The sequence below is a fragment of the Rhipicephalus sanguineus genome, chromosome 5, assembly GCF_013339695.2.
Source record: "Rhipicephalus sanguineus isolate Rsan-2018 chromosome 5, BIME_Rsan_1.4, whole genome shotgun sequence".
Classification (NCBI taxonomy): domain Eukaryota; kingdom Metazoa; phylum Arthropoda; class Arachnida; order Ixodida; family Ixodidae; genus Rhipicephalus; species Rhipicephalus sanguineus.
This window is the reverse complement of record NC_051180.1, coordinates 60,477,158-60,495,109: the sequence shown is the minus strand read 5'-3', so window position 1 is coordinate 60,495,109 and position 17,952 is coordinate 60,477,158. Positions and strand designations below refer to the sequence as shown.

Below are 17,952 nucleotides of genomic sequence, written 5' to 3'. Positions count from 1 at the left end.
GAAAAGCGGAACGCGTAGGTACCACACTGTTAGCATTTTTTTTTTTCTTTGTGCCAGTACACGTAGATGGGGCAGTGGAATGAGTCAGGAAACTTACCGTAAAAACTGTGATATCAAAAGAATTTAATTCTGGCGATTCGCGTGCAAGCTACGATATGATTATAAGGCAAGCCTTAGCAGAGAACGGCGGATTAATTTTAACGTCATGGACAGGGGCGTAGCCAAGGGGGGGGTTGGGGGGTTCAAATCCCCCCCCCCGAAATTTTTCAGTTTTGCTTGCGTATATATACACGCACACATACAAACGCACGCACAAACATACATAAAGTATGGTTGAACCCCCCCCCCCCCCCCGAAAAAAACTTCTGGCTACGCCCCTGGTCATGGAATTCTTTAACGTTAGCCTATATAGATCTAAGTACACGAGAGTTCTTGCTTTCAATCAATGCGCCAAAACCTGGCGCCTTGGAAGGGAATCGAACCCGCGACATCGTGCTTAGACGCAGCGCAACGATATAGCCGCTAAGCTAGCGCGGCTGGCGGACAGAGAAAAGCCGAGCGTCGTTATAGTGCGCGCTAACTCTGAAAGACTTCGGTGTACCTCTAGCCTCCGTTCTGACGCGATAACAAGCACCGAATTAAGGAATAAGAAACATCCGAAAGGCTGATGCAACTGGCGTCATTAGTGGGCAGCATCTCTCTTCAAGTCATTCCGCTGTAATTACGCAATTACTGGCATCGGAACCCCATCGAAACATACCAGACAATCAGAGCCGAGGGATTTCCTTCCAACGACATCGCAGGGCATGGTCATTAGCATCGCTAACGCGCTCAGACCGAGTGAAAAAATAATAAAAAAGGGTATTGCGGTCGGATTTAGGAGTGCACTTCGAAGCCATTATTAGTAGCACACGCATTATTGGGCAATTACGTCAGGTAATATAAAAAAACCGAGCTCCATTTTGTATTATCGTTTGAAAGGTAATAAAATAAAATGCGCTGTTTTCTATAGAACCCCTTTGAACATATGTTTGTCCGTGCGCGAGCTCGCCCATATAGGCAATGTGCTGAAAAGCGCCTCGCCTCTGAAATAGAGACTAAAAGGATGCGATATCAAGAGGCCTTCCCTACACATTAACGATTTGAATGGCAGCGCAGCCAATAAAAACGTTTGGCTGATACTACTGCGATATAGCGGTCTTAATACCTGCATGCAATCAGACAATCTTGCTCTTAATTTGCGATTTTTTTTTCCTCGTAGGTTTCTCTCTAGGGCCGGTTTCCCAATCTTTTAGTGTTTTTTTTTTGTTTGATCCACTTATAAGTGATTTATGTTCATTTACACATAACCAGAATTTCATTCCTGTATAGTATAACGTGTAGTCCTCTTTTTCTTCTCTTTCTTTTTTTTTATGGCTGGATGTTTCAACTCTCGTAAGTAATATGTAAGCATGACAAAAAGCTATGTATACTGACGCATATTTTTTTGTTACAGGTCGATGACCTTGCTGAAGAAAGACCCAGATGAGTCCGTCGACTTGGAAGAGAAGGGTCCCGACATAATTCCTGCGACTACGGGTAAGACACCGTGTTTCGTCATTTATTACTTGCGTCTCAAACAAACAAACGACAGCACAGGGTCGCGACAGCCGGCGTAGTAATTACATTTATTTAATAGACATTTCACAAATGTACACATTTATTTCCGCTTCGATGATGCAGTTCAGCAACGCCTGCTGAACTTGCTGCTTTTCGACCGAGCACATTATTCTCAAGCTCGCTCAAATGTGTCCGAAAGCTACATTTGTGAAATATCTGCAGTGAGACAACGTCTGGTTGTTCTCGGTCGACTGGTCAGTTCAAAAAGAAATGCTCAAAACATCTTACAGTTGTGCTTCGGAGTCTTAATGTCAGCTTTGACGAACTCCCACTTTTGGCTTCAAATGTGGCGCCACACACGTTTCGAAATACGGTAGTTGACGCTATCGCCGAGGGGCAGCGCCACGTCCGAAAAGAAGTAGCGGTGCTTTCGCAGTTATTCGTCCGAGCGCGCTAGCTCTTGAAAGTTAGTCGCGTTCATTGTTTCAGGAACCTGTGAATACGTGTGAAACAATGACACAAACCTATCAACAGTATTATCGATACTTTCGATAGGCAGCTAACAGTCGAAGAATCGATAGTAAAGAAAAGTTTTGTCAAGTGTTACACTGTTGAGGCGAAGCTCTAGCAGTGCCACTTTATGGAACAGCCATAAATCACTTGTGAACCCAAGCAATTAAGACAACGGCAGAATGCGTGCGCTCATCTTCTTGGCAGATAACGTCTGATAAGAGGAGCAGACTCGAGTACAAAAAGCTTACAAGCTCGTGTGTCTTCATTAGAATGACCTAGACAGAGGATTAATCGTCTTACTGTTCAGTTAGGGAAATTAGTCTTTGTCAAAGATTGTGTCTAATGTGACATTGTGTCTAATGGCAACACAAGAACTTTTATTTCTATTATGACATTTAAAAACAATAATAACGTGAACTTTTGTTTTCGTTTATGTAACATTGTAATGTATACATACATTATTGCATGAATACAATGAAAGCCGTATTTCGGTCATTAGACCTTAGACAAATAATTTACCTGAACCCCCCCAAAAAATAATGTTTTGCAAAAATGCATGAGATTAGTGTTAGTAAGAGCCTTTTGTTACACAACATTACAACGCATTGCTCACCGACGATAGCAAACCGATGCATGGGAAATCATTATGAATAGTTAACGTTGATTACCTATCCTAATATTAGCGTCACCTTATAACGGCTTCGACATTCCCACTTTGTGCGAAGGACTGATACCCTTCGTTTGGTCCACGTGTATAAATGTTGAATGTTACGGCTGACCGCTGACGCGATGGTGTTCATACTGAACTTTTCTTTTTTTCTCATAAGTACAACGTCCACATTTTTTTAGCAGTGAGGACAAGCGTGTACCTTGACAACCGGCAGGATTGAGCTGGATTGACCATGAAATGAAGTGCACTTTACCTTAATATATGTAAAATGCAGAAAATATCTCGCGAGTAAGTCCAAAATAAATATGCCACTGCCCGTCGAAAGCACCTTTATTCATATTAAACTTCTTTTTTTCCTGCGTTGCAGTTTTCTCCGGCTATGATGCAGCTCACGAGAAAATGGTTGCCCTGGCATCGGGAATGGACGCGTACACTGCGCAACTGCCACTGAAGGAAAGTCTAGAAAGCTTAGGAAACCATAGGACAGCTTCGCCGAAGAAGGTAAGAACGTCAAAAGAATACATACGATAAACCTCAAGGTATATCATATACATATATGATGAACTGTTGTACAGTTGCTTTTTCGAGGCCATTGGGAGAGATACAAAAGGGCGTGGTTTCTGCGGATTATGAAAACAATCAGTTATTCTAGCCGCCGCGGTGGCTCAGAGCCTCAGTGCTTACGGTGTTCGGCTGCTGTCGCGAAAGACACGGGTTCCATCCCGGCAGCGGCGGTTGCATTTCGGTGGAGACAAAATGCTAGGTGATCGTGTACTGCGCGACGCGAGTGTACGTTAAGAGAACCCCAGGTGGTCGAAATTCTCCGGAGCCCTCCACAACGGAGTTTCTCATAGCCTGAGTCAGTTATTCTACGAAACCAGCTATTCAGATTTCCCCCGTTAAACCTAGTCGGGGCTGTTCAGCGTTCACGGATTTAAACGCGACAGTTTAAGGCACGTAGCTACCAAAACTTTCACAGTTTGGCTCTTTTAGATTTGTACCGCAAAACTTCAGTTGTCGTGCTACCACCGTCTCGACTGCTCGGTGCCAGAGACCGGCACATTTGTCACTAATTTTTTTCACCTGATATATTGGTAAGCGCGCAGACGAGCAATCTTACAGTTCGCGAAGCCCGACACAGCGCATTGTTCACTGTACACATTAGAATGTACTACACAAGCAAGCAAGTTCCTGGGAGTGTCAAGTACGTTGAACAACATGAAGTATATGTCTTCCGTTAAAATGGGGACCATCCACGTATTTAATGGATGGCACTGTTGCGCATCATGTTGGCAGCTTGCATTCCTGTAACGTAGAGTAAATTCTGTGGGCCGTATCTCTACACAGGCATACTCAATCATAAAGGACCACACCCCACCTACCTCACCTCGCCTTCTTATCTGGGCCCCGGCCCATGAATCTCTTAGTGGAAATGTGCAGGCACACACTCTCGCCCGAGATCTCAACTACCGGGTGGAGTTCCTTACGCCTCACACTTCCCATTCTTCGCCCTCGCAGGCTTGCGAAAAACAAACTTTTTGTTTACTTACACAGACATTTTACAGCACTACAGACTAGGCCGTCTCCACTACCCTCCAGCTCATAAAGACCTCCCCCGACGTGATGCCGTCCTGTGGCGCAAGCTTCAGACGGGTGTCTTTCCCAACCCCTGGCTTTATAGCAAGGTATACCCACACCTCGTGACACCACACTGCATATACTGCTCACAGTCAGCCACCCTCATACACATCGCGTGGACGTGCCCACAGTACGCTGACGCTTCACACACAGAAGATACGTGGGAGTCCCTTCTGCGTACCACCGACTCGGCACAGCAACGCCGGGTAATCTCACGCGCATTGGAGGCCGCGGCGTCCCGAGGCATTCCCGCCGACCTCCTCTAAGCAGCGTAACCGATCTTTGAGTCGGTCCCCTCTTTTGGGTGAAATAAAGTTTTGATCATCATCATCCCGGCACCTAACCTCTTCAAGCCACACGTAAGAAGAGGTCAGTTTCGCCGCAAGGGCGAAACAATGACTGCGATAGCAACCAATCGTAATATTATTCGAAGTAAGGCTTGTAACTAACTCCATTAGGACTCCATTAGGATCTCACCTAACTCTACAAAACACTGGCATAAGGAACTACGGCCGCTCCAGGGAACGAAGTGGTTTTCACGCTGTCAACGTGAAGTAAGCGGGGAGAGCACAGTATAAACAAGGGCATGAGTCGTCTACTGACCTCAGTAGAGATGGCGCGTGTGACGGCGCCCTTTTCACCAAAGTTCGCAGTTGCTGCCCGAGCGACGCAGTTCCCCCTCCGGCATCCCTTCATGCTCCTTTGACTGACGGAGCCGGCCGGCGCGTTTCATCTCTGCTTGAGCCGCGCCCGTCTGCAGCTTTCGCAACCTTTCGCTCGCACATAGGACATATGACACTGCAGGGGCGACGTTATCAATTTGGACTTAATACGCAACATGACGGCGACGGCAAAAATGCGCCTGGAGTGTCCATTTAATTGCTATCGTAATAATAAAAATATCAAGTTTACAATATTACGTCTTTCATTCTAAAAAGACGGGGCGTGCAAACACGGACACAAGAAAGAAGTCAGGACACCATGCACAAACGCCGACTAACAAATCAAGAGACGCACAACGGCGAAAAGAAAGAAGGCACGAAAACTTATCTGCCCATGCCCATGCAATAGGCAAACCTATCAATCCGGCACGCGTAGGGGTCTACGTAGAAGATAACTGTTAAGGCATTTGACTTCATCTTTATGGAAGTTAATCGACGGTTGGCTCACGCATGCGCTACCACTATTCTCGATATGCCATGCCTCAATCATCAGGCGCGTTTCTTCATGTCCGTGTTTCCGTTCCTTCATGTCCGTATGTCCATGTTTGCACGCCCTGTCTTTTTAGAATGAATACTTAACAACTAGCTCAGCTCTCTGTTATTCTAAAATACGTTTTTCAATGCGCTCGTCTTCTGGTCTTCCCAACAGCAGGACGTCTGTGGCAGCGGTGGGGGCGAGGTCACGTACGCCGAGCTGTCGTTCCCCAAGGCCGTGGCCGTACTGCCCGTGCAGCAGGGAGGTACGCTACGCCGTGCGGCTGCCGCCGCCGCCGCCGCCGCCGCCGCTGCCTCCTCGGGGGCGCACAACGGCGGCGCCGTGCCCCAACTGCCGGAGCCACCGACGGAGTATGCACGCATCGACTTCCACCGAACACTGAGACCAGTGCCGGGAAACCTGGGCCTAACAGGCGAAGAACTCGAGGACGAAGGCGGCAGTAGCTGCGAGACGCCGCTGATGGCCAACCGCAGGGAAAGCACAGTCTAGCGGCGCATGGCTGCACAACCCAGGGACTCGACATTCTACAAGTACGTGTACAAATCGCATTTGTACCAATTGCGGTAGTTCTGTACCCCATAGGCGGGAGGCCGAGAGATAAGGTAAACTGGAAGCAGGCCACACTTTCGGCCAAGATCAATAAGTTTACGTAGAAAACAGGGTTACGTATAGGCAGAAAAACTTGGCAGATCCCACGCATTGCGGAAATCGATTTCATGCGAAACAGTGAGCGAGTGGCAGTCCAAGGCGTATTTTTTGCTTTGAGCAAAACGTTACGAGTTGGATAGACGTCACTGTGCTGGCATACCATGCACGCCGACTACCCTTGCATGCGAAAGGTAGCTCACGGTCCGACGTAATGCCGGCACTCACGGTAAGCAGAGATGTCAGTCTTATCGCAGCGAAGCGACGCTACAGTACGATGATGTGCATATCATAGGTGTCGGTCATACGCCGATGACCGACACCTATGATATGCACATCATCGTACTGTCATGCGTAAACATATGTAATCTTTGTTACATTGTCATAAAAATGACCGCGCCAGACGCGCGTCCGGTTTGCTACTCTACACTGGGGGAAGGGATGTAGGGAATAGAGCGTCCAGACGTAGGCGGATAGATAGATAGATAGATAGATAGATAGATAGATAGATAGATAGATAGATAGATAGATAGATAGATAGATAGATAGATAGATAGATAGATAGATAGATAGATAGATAGATAGATAGATAGATAGATAGATAGATAGATAGATAGATAGATAGATAGATAGATAGATAGATAGATAGATAGATAGATAGATAGATAGATAGATAGATAGATAGATAGATAGATAGATAGATAGATAGATAGATAGATAGATAGATAGATAGATAGATAGATAGATAGATAGATAGATAGATAGATAGATAGATAGATAGATAGATAGATAGATAGATAGATAGATAGATAGATAGATAGATAGATAGATAGATAGATAGATAGATAGATAGATAGATAGATAGATAGATAGATAGATAGATAGATAGATAGATAGATAGATAGATAGATAGATAGATAGATAGATAGATAGATAGATAGATAGATAGATAGATAGATAGATAGATAGATCTTCGGGAACAATGGAGAAGAAAGAGGTCGCATCGCTTCTGAGGCAGAGGGTTGATCCCCTCGACCTGGGAATCCAAGAAGCAACAATTAGGCCAGGGAGAGAGGGGATTGTTGTGATGACGAAGTCAAAAGAAGACTCGGCTAAGATTCTCCAGTTCATTCAGAATTACAGAGAACCGAGAAAGGTTGAAGCCAAGCTCCCAAAGGAGAACAGGGTCCAATCTATCTATCTATCTATCTATCTATCTATCTATCTATCTATCTATCTATCTATCTATCTATCTATCTATCTATCTATCTATCTATCTATCTATCCGCCTACATCTGGGCGCTCTCGTGGTCGTCTCTTTAACTTAGTATATTCCAAAATTGGCACAGGCGGACATTAGTGTATGAAGAACACAATACACAGGCCATGACATGAACAACGTGACGTGCTTGCAGCGTTCGTCGTGAAATGCTTTGCACAGGTCACGTGTCGCCTATACCCGCTTTTGACTACCCACGTGGCACACGTGATTCACAGTGTTTATCAACCCAGGGACACCGAGAATAGACTCGGGAAGTATAAACGCGAGATCGTTAGGAAGCTCGTGTTCTTAACTGAAGTGAGCTGAGGAGCAGCTTAGTATTCGAGAATGCTTCGCGAACAGTCCGTTTCAACTTCACACAAATCATTTCGCCTACTTGCCTTTCAGAAGGCCCACTACGGGAACGTGCGGCGCTCCTTCATCGGGATAAGATGCGATGCTCAACTAGACCAGTGTCACCACAAGTGCGACGCGTATGACGCCGCGGTGTACGACGGAGGAGTCCTCGCAAAGTTTTTCTGCCGGTAAACTCTACCGGAACCTCAAGGTCTGCGACATCTCATGACCGCTCCGAACAAGAGACGTGCGAGAGAAAGAGGTGCTCTCAAGGATGTGCGGGATGCCACTTTTTCTTTCTTATTCCCCACGGTGGATATGAACAAGTTTGAGGCATACACCGTGTGGAGACGTGTGATTATGCTTGAGTGCTTCAACATCGGATGAATGCGGCCAAGTGCTCTCTGTCCACATCCAAGCTGCTCAAAACTGCCTGCTAAAAAGAGAAAAATGTGAAACGGTTCTCAAACCCATCGTTCCCAATTCTTAAAACACGTGGACTAACTCACTGTGCCCCTGTCAAAAGCACACAAAAAAATGCATTAATGAAACATACAACAAATGTGTAGTTCCAGGGGATCACATTATAAATGTTTCTATTGAGCGCAAATGATTAATTGAAGCAGCTGCTATGCTTCTCATACACCTTCAGCATATTCTAATGCACTCAGTCTCCGCTGTTGTTATCGCCACTGGTGCATTCGGTTTCTTCTAAACTATGATAAAAACAGCACAAATGCAGTTTCCGGCACCCTGGATGTGCTCAAGTACTTGTGCCTTCTTTACTGTGCGAATGTGCGACCATTTCTCACAACTGCTCTGCAGGTCGTTGTGTGTGCATGCGTGACACAGCTAGTCAATTATCTTTCATTGTATATATATATACTTGACGATGTTTTATCAAAAAAATAATGTTTAATAACGAAGATTCTCTGTGTATATTTATACAATCACATCGATTGGTCATTACATACTGATCAAAATATTTCCTCTATCCTGGGGATTGTCTCTCGTTCTTTGAAGTAATGCTAATAGCTTGCATTCCCACTTTCCTACCCTCTTGTTCTGTCCTGAAGGATGCGAGCTGTAATTTATTAACTGTACACAACCTTCGCCGTGCTTAGGTTATGACACTGTTCTGTAGTATTTTGCTGCTCACTGAAAAAAAAAAAAATTGGTCATGTTGTACAGTTATTTGGTTCATAAGTACAGCTGCAATGAAGCTTTCATAGAAACTACAAAACAAAAACTGTCTTAATCTTATTTCAGCAAGAAAGAAGTGTTAAAACAACGCAATAAGGTGATCTGCTTTGCATTTGAGCTTTTTATTCACCCTTAACTGTTAACTGTTGCTTACCACCTCTACTCATTTTACTATGTTACAGCAGCTATATATAAAAATAACACGAGTAAGCTCACGCTTTGCGGAGAATATTTGAGAACCATGTGCACAAATGAAATCCTAGGTCTTTTTTGGATATGAGAGGGCATATCTTAAACATAATGAAAACGAATGTTTGATACATTTTATTGACATTTCATTTATGCTAAATAACTGCTGTATCAAGTGAAACTGCGGATGAAACAAACAAACACGTCACCAGGTTAGAAACTTTATGTGCTTTTTACATACGTATTATACACAGCAAACACACGCGAAAGGCACAAAATACCCACAGATTTTATGTGGCTTATGTTTTACTGCTCTAATACAACAAAGGTTTCATAACAAAGGTATAGCATGTCTCAAACCTCGTGGGAAGACCCAATACCGCAATATTTCAGTCACAGACATGAAGAAACAAGAGCAGATCTGTCAGTCAAGAAGCAGCATCAATGGCACATGACAATTCACTTGACAGCTAAAAGGAAGTTCCGGATAATTGTGCTACAGCAATTAGACCATTCGTTGCCTATATAAATAATTTCTATAATTTCAATATAGCAGTGCATATAGCTTAATGTTCTTGTGCTTAAGTTTCAGTGCAGTCATACACACAGCTGTGCGAATGCTACCACGCAGTGAGTTAACAAATCACGTTGCAACATATCATGCTTCTGAAAATTTGCTTATATCAACATTATTATTGTGGCTTTTACATTTACTTCTTATAACGCCTCGCATGACAACGTAACTCTTTGCAGTGGTTGTGTTCCCACTTTTGTTGTTGCAAAACTCAACCTTCTTTTTTTTTTTTGCAGTTGCTACCGCAATATTTATTTACAATCATCCCTGAAATGTGCGTAAGGTGACATATATGTTTAGGCATGCTACGTAGTATGCTCGCATCTTCTTCTCGGGTCTGCATTAACCTCTGTTACAGCTGCGCTGTTTTTCCGGTATCATTACCACCCTACCATATTCGCGAAGATATCTCGCACTGAATATTACTTTTCTTGGGAGCCCCAACCGTCGCTAGACTTTCAATAACGGTCTAATCGCAGACTGGCACTAAAATTAGTCCTTATTTCCGGCAAATGCGCAATCAAAATGAAACTGTACGAAAAAGCACAACACATTGTAAATAACCTCATATCCTCCTGGCCATGACATTACAGGAAAGAGCTAGAATTGTGCCCGTTTAGTTAGCCATTTCGAGTCATCCATTCATTTCTACCTTCCCTCTGTAGTGTGAACTGATACATTACATTTTCACCCTGTCAGTGTTCCAAGTACACCGAGGCTGTCAAATGACGTGAAAAAGCCGTTGCTCACACTATTTAACGAGCGTTCCTGTGGGTACATGAATTGCACGCTTATTTACCAAGGTTTGTCCCTTCCAATTATTTGCTATGTGCTTCAACTGTGTTTTTTGTCATGTGATACAACTCACAAGTGCCTATTTACAGCGAGATGATGGCAGCAGAAAGAGCTGCGCAATTCCTCTTGAAAACATTCACCTTCAGTGGTGAGTACCTGGTGGTACTCCGGGTGAAGATGCGTACATCGTGTAATCTTCACTGTTCATTGTGCATACTGTAAGATATTGATGAAACAGTAGGTCTGCTTTTTTTTTTTTTACAAACTGTTTCTCTGGGTGTTACATATAGGCTGTGTGCATCAAAACGCGAAGTTACGAATCTCCTGCAAATAAACTATAGTTTTTTTATGTGTTCAGAGTTTCTGTTCTTCTCAACACAAGTGCTGTGACATATATATGTTCGAATCATGTTGGGCATTTCAACGGGGGCGAAATACAAAAAACACATGTTCTTAGATTTAGGTGCACGTTAAAGAATCCCAGGAGGTTGAAATCAATTTGGTGCCCCCACTACGGCTTGCCTCACAATGACCTGGCGTGGCATGGCAAGAACTTTATTATGGTCCAGAGAGACTACGGCCCGAGGGCAAAGCCCCCAGACTAAGTCGGTGGCTCTGCCTACGTAGACACCGGTAGGCCAAAATCATATCGTGGTTTTGGCGAGTGAAACCCCTGCAATCATTAATCATTGTGTGATAGCGAGAAGAGATAACCTCCCCATCATACTGCAGGTTTTCAAGCTTACAAGATATAATAACAAAATCTAATGACAAAAGCGAAGATTGCTAGCATTGTTTTTTTTTTTTTACAGTTCCTTGTATTTATAACTAACCCCAAGAAGCACAAGGTGAAAGGCACACAGAGAAGGAAGAATCAGAAACAGACCATTTCATGGAGAAAAATGGTGGTGTACAGTCATCTAAAATTGCCTTATAATAAATGTTGTACGACTTTATCCAGACGCAGGGCTCCGTTAGGTTCGCCTAACACTGCAGACGATTTGAAGTCTCGGTCTGATGGCTAAATTTCATCTGGTGGTGGTGGTGTTAGCGCTGTTGCAGCAGGCGGGGTTAGCCTGGCATATGTAGCCGGCAATTGTTCCGCCTGAGCCCCTCTTGATCAATAGGGTTGTGTCGCCAGGTGTTAAGCAACCTTACGTCACTCTAGAAATCAATGAGCAATCATTCCTGACTGCCGTGGACCCTTCGGGAAAAAGAACATCTTCGAATGTCCGGTGCTTAAAGGGACACTAAAGGCAAATAACAATTTATGTCAGAGAGAAAGCCCAATGTATGACAACTTCTAAAACGGCAATATTATCAACAGCAGTGCCCTACTTACCGAGAAATTAAGCTAAATGTATCACATGATGAGCGCCACGAGTGGGAAATTTTCGAAGTGATCCCGATGACGTAGGGAAGTCGGCCTACAATAAATCACTAGTAATCAAACTAGCAGCAGTAAAAAAAGAACATTCCGAGCATCAAAAGACGTAATAAAATGCTGTTTGTTCGTTTCCGCTTGATTCATGGAAAACAAAACCTCCGTGGCGTTGCCATGGGGAACGGCGCGCGTGGTTCAAAGGTTCCGTTTTCGCCGAACTGCGCCTCGCCCGTCTCAGTGGTAGTTTCGGGATCGCGTACTGCCGTGCGTGTTTTGCGCGCTCGTGAAAGTCGCTCTGACAGGAAGTTCGACAAAATGCCGCATGCGTGTGATACTGCCGGATGCCCGAATGGTGCACAACGCCAGTGCTGCAGCAAAGAAACCGGTGTGTCTTTTCACTGGGTGCCGCGGAATGAACCCTTACGCTCGAAGTGGCTTAGTGCCATGCCATTGCGTCAGTGTGCTAAACAGTCAAAACCTCTGCGTGTGTGCTCGCTGCACTTTCGTACTGAGGATTACGAGACCAACCGCAACTTGGTGACGGCTTTGAATGTGCCCATCCGAGCAAGTCTTTGCCGCAGCGCCGTTGTTGCTCTGTGGGTCCCGCTACTTCCGCTTGACTGCTACTAGTGTCGGCGGCCGCGCAGTAAAAGCGGGCAACGTTGGGCACGGCAGCAGTGACGTATGAGAGTCGTATTTTCAGGCGGGAGATTTGAAGCGCGCTAACGCGATGCGGACCACTAAAAACGTGATTTTATTTCAAAATAAGCACTTCCTTGGCACAAAAGCAGCGCTACGAGGTTTCTGGACTGCTATTTCAACAATCAACGTCGACTTAATATTTGCCTTTAGTGTCCCTTTAAGACCACCCCTTTGCAGGCTGCCGACCATCACTCCTCGAACCCTGTCGAACTGCGAATTTCATCTGAATCTTTCGAGAAGATGAAAGATCCTGAGCTCATGTGAACGTTTTTACAACATGGGCGTATTGAAGGTGGCTGCACAGAGGACGGAGGACAAACCCGTGGCTTAAACACAAGCAACCAAAGGTAATATGGCATGAGTTTCACTGTACTGTACTCATCCCCGATTTTTTGACCTGTACGCCCTCGAGAACGGCACACAGAACTGGGTCCGTCACATGAGCTTTTTCTTTTTGATGTCTATCCTATAAGTTGGCGTAGGCACAGTTCAAACGCTTCTTGGGTAATACCTCCTCCAGAAGTCGCACCGAGGGAATGGGTCCTGCTTTCTTGAAACGTCGCCGGATTCCACTTCCAAATAATCGGGAGTCGTTGACGTGAACTGTGGCCAGTCGATATCGTCAGTAGGTTTCGGTACGCTACGAGTGAGAAAAACAGTCTGACGTCAACATATTTCTAAATACAAAGGAATCGCTTGGCAAACACGAAGGCTTATATTTGTCACGTTCCACTACGTCTATAAGACAAAAAACTGTTGTTTTTTTTATTTAGCGTGAGCGAATCACCAGATCTTTGGTGGGTGGACCATTCTCAAAAATAGCGCCCGCCAGATTGCAAGTGTCGTTAACATAATTTAAGTAAAACAACACTGGTCTTGTTCTTTGTTTTTATTTCTGTAGTAATGTATGGCGAATCGGAAATCGAAACCTTTTAAGATAAGAAAATGCCACACCGACGGTGGCAGAGGAGTATTGCAACCGATGTACTGCGCGTACCTATATACTTCAGGCCTTCCTACTCCCACCTTCCTCCTTGCAATAGTGTTAAACATAGCTGTTATAAGGGCAGCAGCTTCTGCTCGTCATACTTCTCATTATTACAGGTTTCTTTTTGTCAAGAACGAGGACCTATCAGATTGATATTCGTTTAACTCCCGTGATGTCTGAGCGCAGCAGTGCTGTTCCAGTTGATACTTATCAGTGCATGTCAACTAAAACATTCTAACATGCATCTTGAGGTCGTACTTCTAAAATTAGTGACGTATGCTAGGAAGCACAGAGCTTGCATACTTTCTTTCCTGTCTTCAGTTTAACGGTTGCAACGTATGCAAAAGTCGCTAATTATTCAACAAATTTCTGGTAAGTAGTTCATCAAGTGGTGAATACCAAATTCATATATTGATTACCACTGCCCTGCATTTTGTAATAGTTAAAGGCTTTCACTCAAACACCCGGTATGCGTTGAGTGGGTTTAGTTTCCAACATAGGTAAGGAAAAGCTGTTCGCTCTTACTTCAATCTCATGAACTCTGATCAGAGTGTTTCGTCTAACCACTGCAATCATAGAAAGAGAAACAGCTAACTTACCCAGTCTTAACAAAAGATGTCAGCGTTTCCACCATCATTCTGCTGACAGCCACGTCCTTGGAAGAAAACTTGTTAGGATGCCTCAAAGGAACTCCGAATAAAAATGGAACATCATCAAAATGAGTGCTCCCAAACCACGCAGGCCAGCGACTGAACGTTGGCCGATAGCTGAACTTGTAAAAGAAAGACTTCATGGGCCTGTCTCCGTAGGACTCGGCAAAAAACACAGCCGGACAGTTGATGAAGACGTCGCCCAGAGCTTGGGCCAAGGCAGCTCTGACAGAACCGGCGCGATCGTCGGTGCTGTTCTCGAAGTAAAATTGGGCGACTTCGTCCCTAGCCGACCTGGGGAACAGAAATAGGACGTCTTCCAACACGCTCGTTGCGGACTCCTTTGACATTTCGGGAGACGAAGTCTTCGGATCAAACAGCGTCCTCTGGAACGCCATCCCTTGAGAGAAGCCGGATTCAGCAGTGACACCGACCAGGACATCCACGGGAAGGACGTGCCCGCGTGCGACAGCCGTGACCGGGTCCATGGGAACCAGCTCGTCTCGGTCCCTGGGCCAGAAGGTGTAGTAGGCTTGCTTGAATATCTCGCTTTCGGCTCTCGCTATGGTCTTCGCCTTGGCTTCTCTAAGGCAGCGAGCGACCACGGGAGCCGTCCGTACTGATGAATCGCTGCACGCCAGGGCGCTGGTCAACATGAGCGCCCTCACGTAGCTGGAACTTGTGCTCAGTGGGTCTACGAGCCAGTTTGGAGCGCCGCCAATGAGAACCGCGCGTCTAATGAGCCGGCGACTCATTGGCGAGGTAAGATGGAGGCCGACTGACGTAGCACCGGCGTCCTGGCCTGCAAGAACAATTTCTTTCGGGTCGCCGCCGAAGTACTGCACGTTGCTTCGCAGCCAGCGAAGCGCTAGGTGTTGGTCGTAGAGGCCCATATTTCCCGGAATGTTCGACACGTTGAGACTTAGAAAGCCAAACGCGCCGAGCCTATAGTTGAGCGTCACGACTACTATATCCCCCGATGCGGCCAGCGTTCCGCCGTTGTAAACATCCATAGTGGAGGAACCGCCCCTGAATCCGCCTCCGTGGAGCCACACGAGTACGGGTTTTAGAGGGCACGAAGCGTTATTTTCTCGCCCTCCGCATTCAGTCGTCCAAACATTCAGGTAAAGGCAATCTTCGGAGCTGACACCGTCGTCTACCTGAAACCAGGGTAGGTCTTGCAGAGCGCCGTTGAGTTGCATGCACGGTGGCCGGAACTCGGTGGCGAGGACCATCCGGTCCATCTGCTTGGCTCGCACGGGCCTCGAAAAGCGCAGGTGACCCACGGGGGGCTCGGCGTAGGGAACGCCAAGGTACGCCTTCACCGTCTTGCCCAGGTGTGTCTGCGTCACGCCGTGCAGGGCTGCAGTCTTCGTCACCACGAAGTCTCCAGAGTTCGCGTCCGCCGACGAGGCCAGCAGATTCGCTGTCGTGAGTGCACAGTAGAGAAACGTCGTGTATACGAGCATGTTCCAGCGGTGGAGTTTAAGCGACGTATTGCTGGACACGTGCGTTTTTCCTCTCGTTCGAAACCGAAAAGGGGGCGAGCCGCGAGTGAGGTCGCGCGAACTGACGACTCAGTAGTGCGCTCATTCGGGGCAGCAAAACGGGCGCAAGCGCCTTATCGTTACAGCAGCACTCTTTGAGACACGGTTGGACGTCGCTCGACTGGAACGCCCCACGGAGTACGCGTTCACAAAGCAGCTGTCTCCGCCAATCTGCAAGTCAATCGGGACCATGAAGGATGAAAGGGAAATAACATTCGCTCGCCTGCGACGATTCAGCCAAAGCGCAAGCAAGCGTTTAGAGCCACAACACTGCCCGAGCGCTTTATCGACGGATGGATTTGCTCTAAAAAAGAATGGTTTGTTACTTTGTTGCTTGTTTCGCATTAATGCTCTGAAAACGCTCCGAGGCGCTGCTGGTGACGTATCAAAAGTAATTACCCTTCCACGCACCACTTTTTCCCGAAATGACTTCCACTCTCTTCCTGGAGTAACTCCATAGAACTGCCCATGCTTGGCCGGACCATGCACACTTTCTTAATCTTAACTCTCATTACTTCATATAATCATTTCTAACAATTATTAAATTCTCAGTTTTTTTTTTCTTCTTACTTGCCAATGATTACGATAGGATTTTGAGGCACACCGTAGCGGTGGATTCCGGGGTTAGCTTTGACCGCCTGGTGTACTTCAATGTACGTACACCTAAATTTATGAGCAAGGGAGCACTTCCATTTTGCCCCCATTGAGATACGACCCCCATGACCGGGAATCGAACCCACACCATTGTGCTTAGCAACTCAAAGCCACAGCTTTTTCAGCTGTACCACGTACCTGCCGCTACTCATGATGTATGTATATTATACAGGGTGTTTCAAGAAATGTGTCCAACCTTCTAAAAAAATCCGGAAAATGCGATATTTGTTCAGGGCTTTCAGAATTGCTTTTTTTGCAGCGGTAGGAATCTTAAGGTAGTTAAGGACATCATTTAGGGCAGTAATTAAGAAGTTACATAAATTAACTTTTTAATAAGTGGAGTTAGGTGATTGTGTCAAATGGGACAATTGAAGTTCTTCGTGCGAGGAAGCCATCCGAGCTTTGAGATTTCGAAAAAGCGTCCTTTAGTAAGTGTTGTGGCGTAATGAAATTCAACGAAATGCAACGGCTTTCAACGGCGAAAGCCATCGAATTCGGTTGAATTTCATTACTTCGTAATTATTACTAGAGGCCGCTTTTTGGAAATCTCAATGTTGGGATGGGTAACTGGCACGAAGAGCTTCAATTCCCCAATTTGACACAGTCACCTAACTTCACTAATTAAAAAGTTAATTAATTTAACTTTCTTAATTACTGTCTCAAGTCATGTCTCTAACCATCTTAAGATGCCTAGCGCTACAGAAAAACTCATTCACTCATTTTGGACGTCTCAGAAGAATATGGCAGTTGCGTTCTTCCATGTTTCTGTTTAGGTTTCGCCATTCAATTTGGTTGAATTTCATTACTTCGTAATTATTACTAGATGCCACTTTTCCGAAATCTCAAAGTTGGGTTGGGTTTCTGGCACGAAGAACTTCAATTCTCCCGTTTTGACACAACCACCTAACTCCTCTAATTAAAAAGTTAATTAATTTAACTGTTTTAATTACAGTCCTAAATAATTTTTTTAACCATCTTAAAATCTCTGCCACTACAGAAAAACCGATTCTGGAGGCAGCAATCAAATATCGCATTTGCCTGATTTTTTGAGAAGGTTGGACACATTTCTTGAAACACGCTGTATGTACAGGTGCTCCAAAGTAAAACGGACCACGCTATAGCTGTGGCCAAACGGGACGAAACTGCGTGCCCGCGCGCTCTGTCAGAAGATGCGCTGCAGACAGCGAGAGTACGTCGGCATATCCGGCTGACCCACGCCGATATTCTGATGCTCGCTTTATAGCCGGCTGGAGCAAAGCCGCGCTACTACAATAACTGCTCGTCAGGGGCGAAAGGGGTGGCATTCTTGGCTATACAGAAAGCGCATGTCTCCGAATATTTCGTTACGACGCGGGCGAAGAAATG

The 17,952-nt window shown here is 45.6% G+C and overlaps 2 protein-coding genes across 4 annotated transcripts in view; one reads left to right on the top strand and one right to left on the bottom strand.

Moving 5' to 3' along the window:
* LOC119393700 (protein turtle homolog B) overlaps window positions 1-11,019 on the top strand; it is a 337,896-nt gene extending 326,877 nt beyond the window's left edge. For 2 of the 3 annotated variants that reach the window (XM_037660827.2, XM_037660826.2), the window contains exons 11-14: window positions 1,496-1,578; window positions 3,150-3,283; window positions 5,792-6,168; window positions 7,953-11,019. In XM_037660827.2, coding sequence (XP_037516755.1) covers window positions 1,496-1,578; window positions 3,150-3,283; window positions 5,792-6,127 — 553 coding nt within the window. In that variant the 3' untranslated portion in view covers window positions 6,128-6,168; window positions 7,953-11,019. The remainder of the gene's footprint in view (window positions 1-1,495; window positions 1,579-3,149; window positions 3,284-5,791; window positions 6,169-7,952) is intronic. The other variant, XM_049416323.1, reaches the window with a different exon arrangement.
* Window positions 11,020-14,331: 3,312 nt separating this feature from the next.
* LOC119394685 (acetylcholinesterase-1-like) lies at window positions 14,332-15,967 on the bottom strand. The gene has a single exon (XM_037661998.2). It carries the CDS (start codon window positions 15,853-15,855, stop codon window positions 14,332-14,334), a length of 1,524 nt encoding a protein of 507 aa, XP_037517926.1. The 5' UTR covers window positions 15,856-15,967.
* Window positions 15,968-17,952: the final 1,985 nt, after the last annotated feature.

Coding starts and splice junctions, on each gene's coding strand:
- LOC119394685 (XM_037661998.2), bottom strand. CDS start 15,855: ATGCTCGTATACACGACGTTTCTCTACTGTGCACTCACGACAGCGAAT.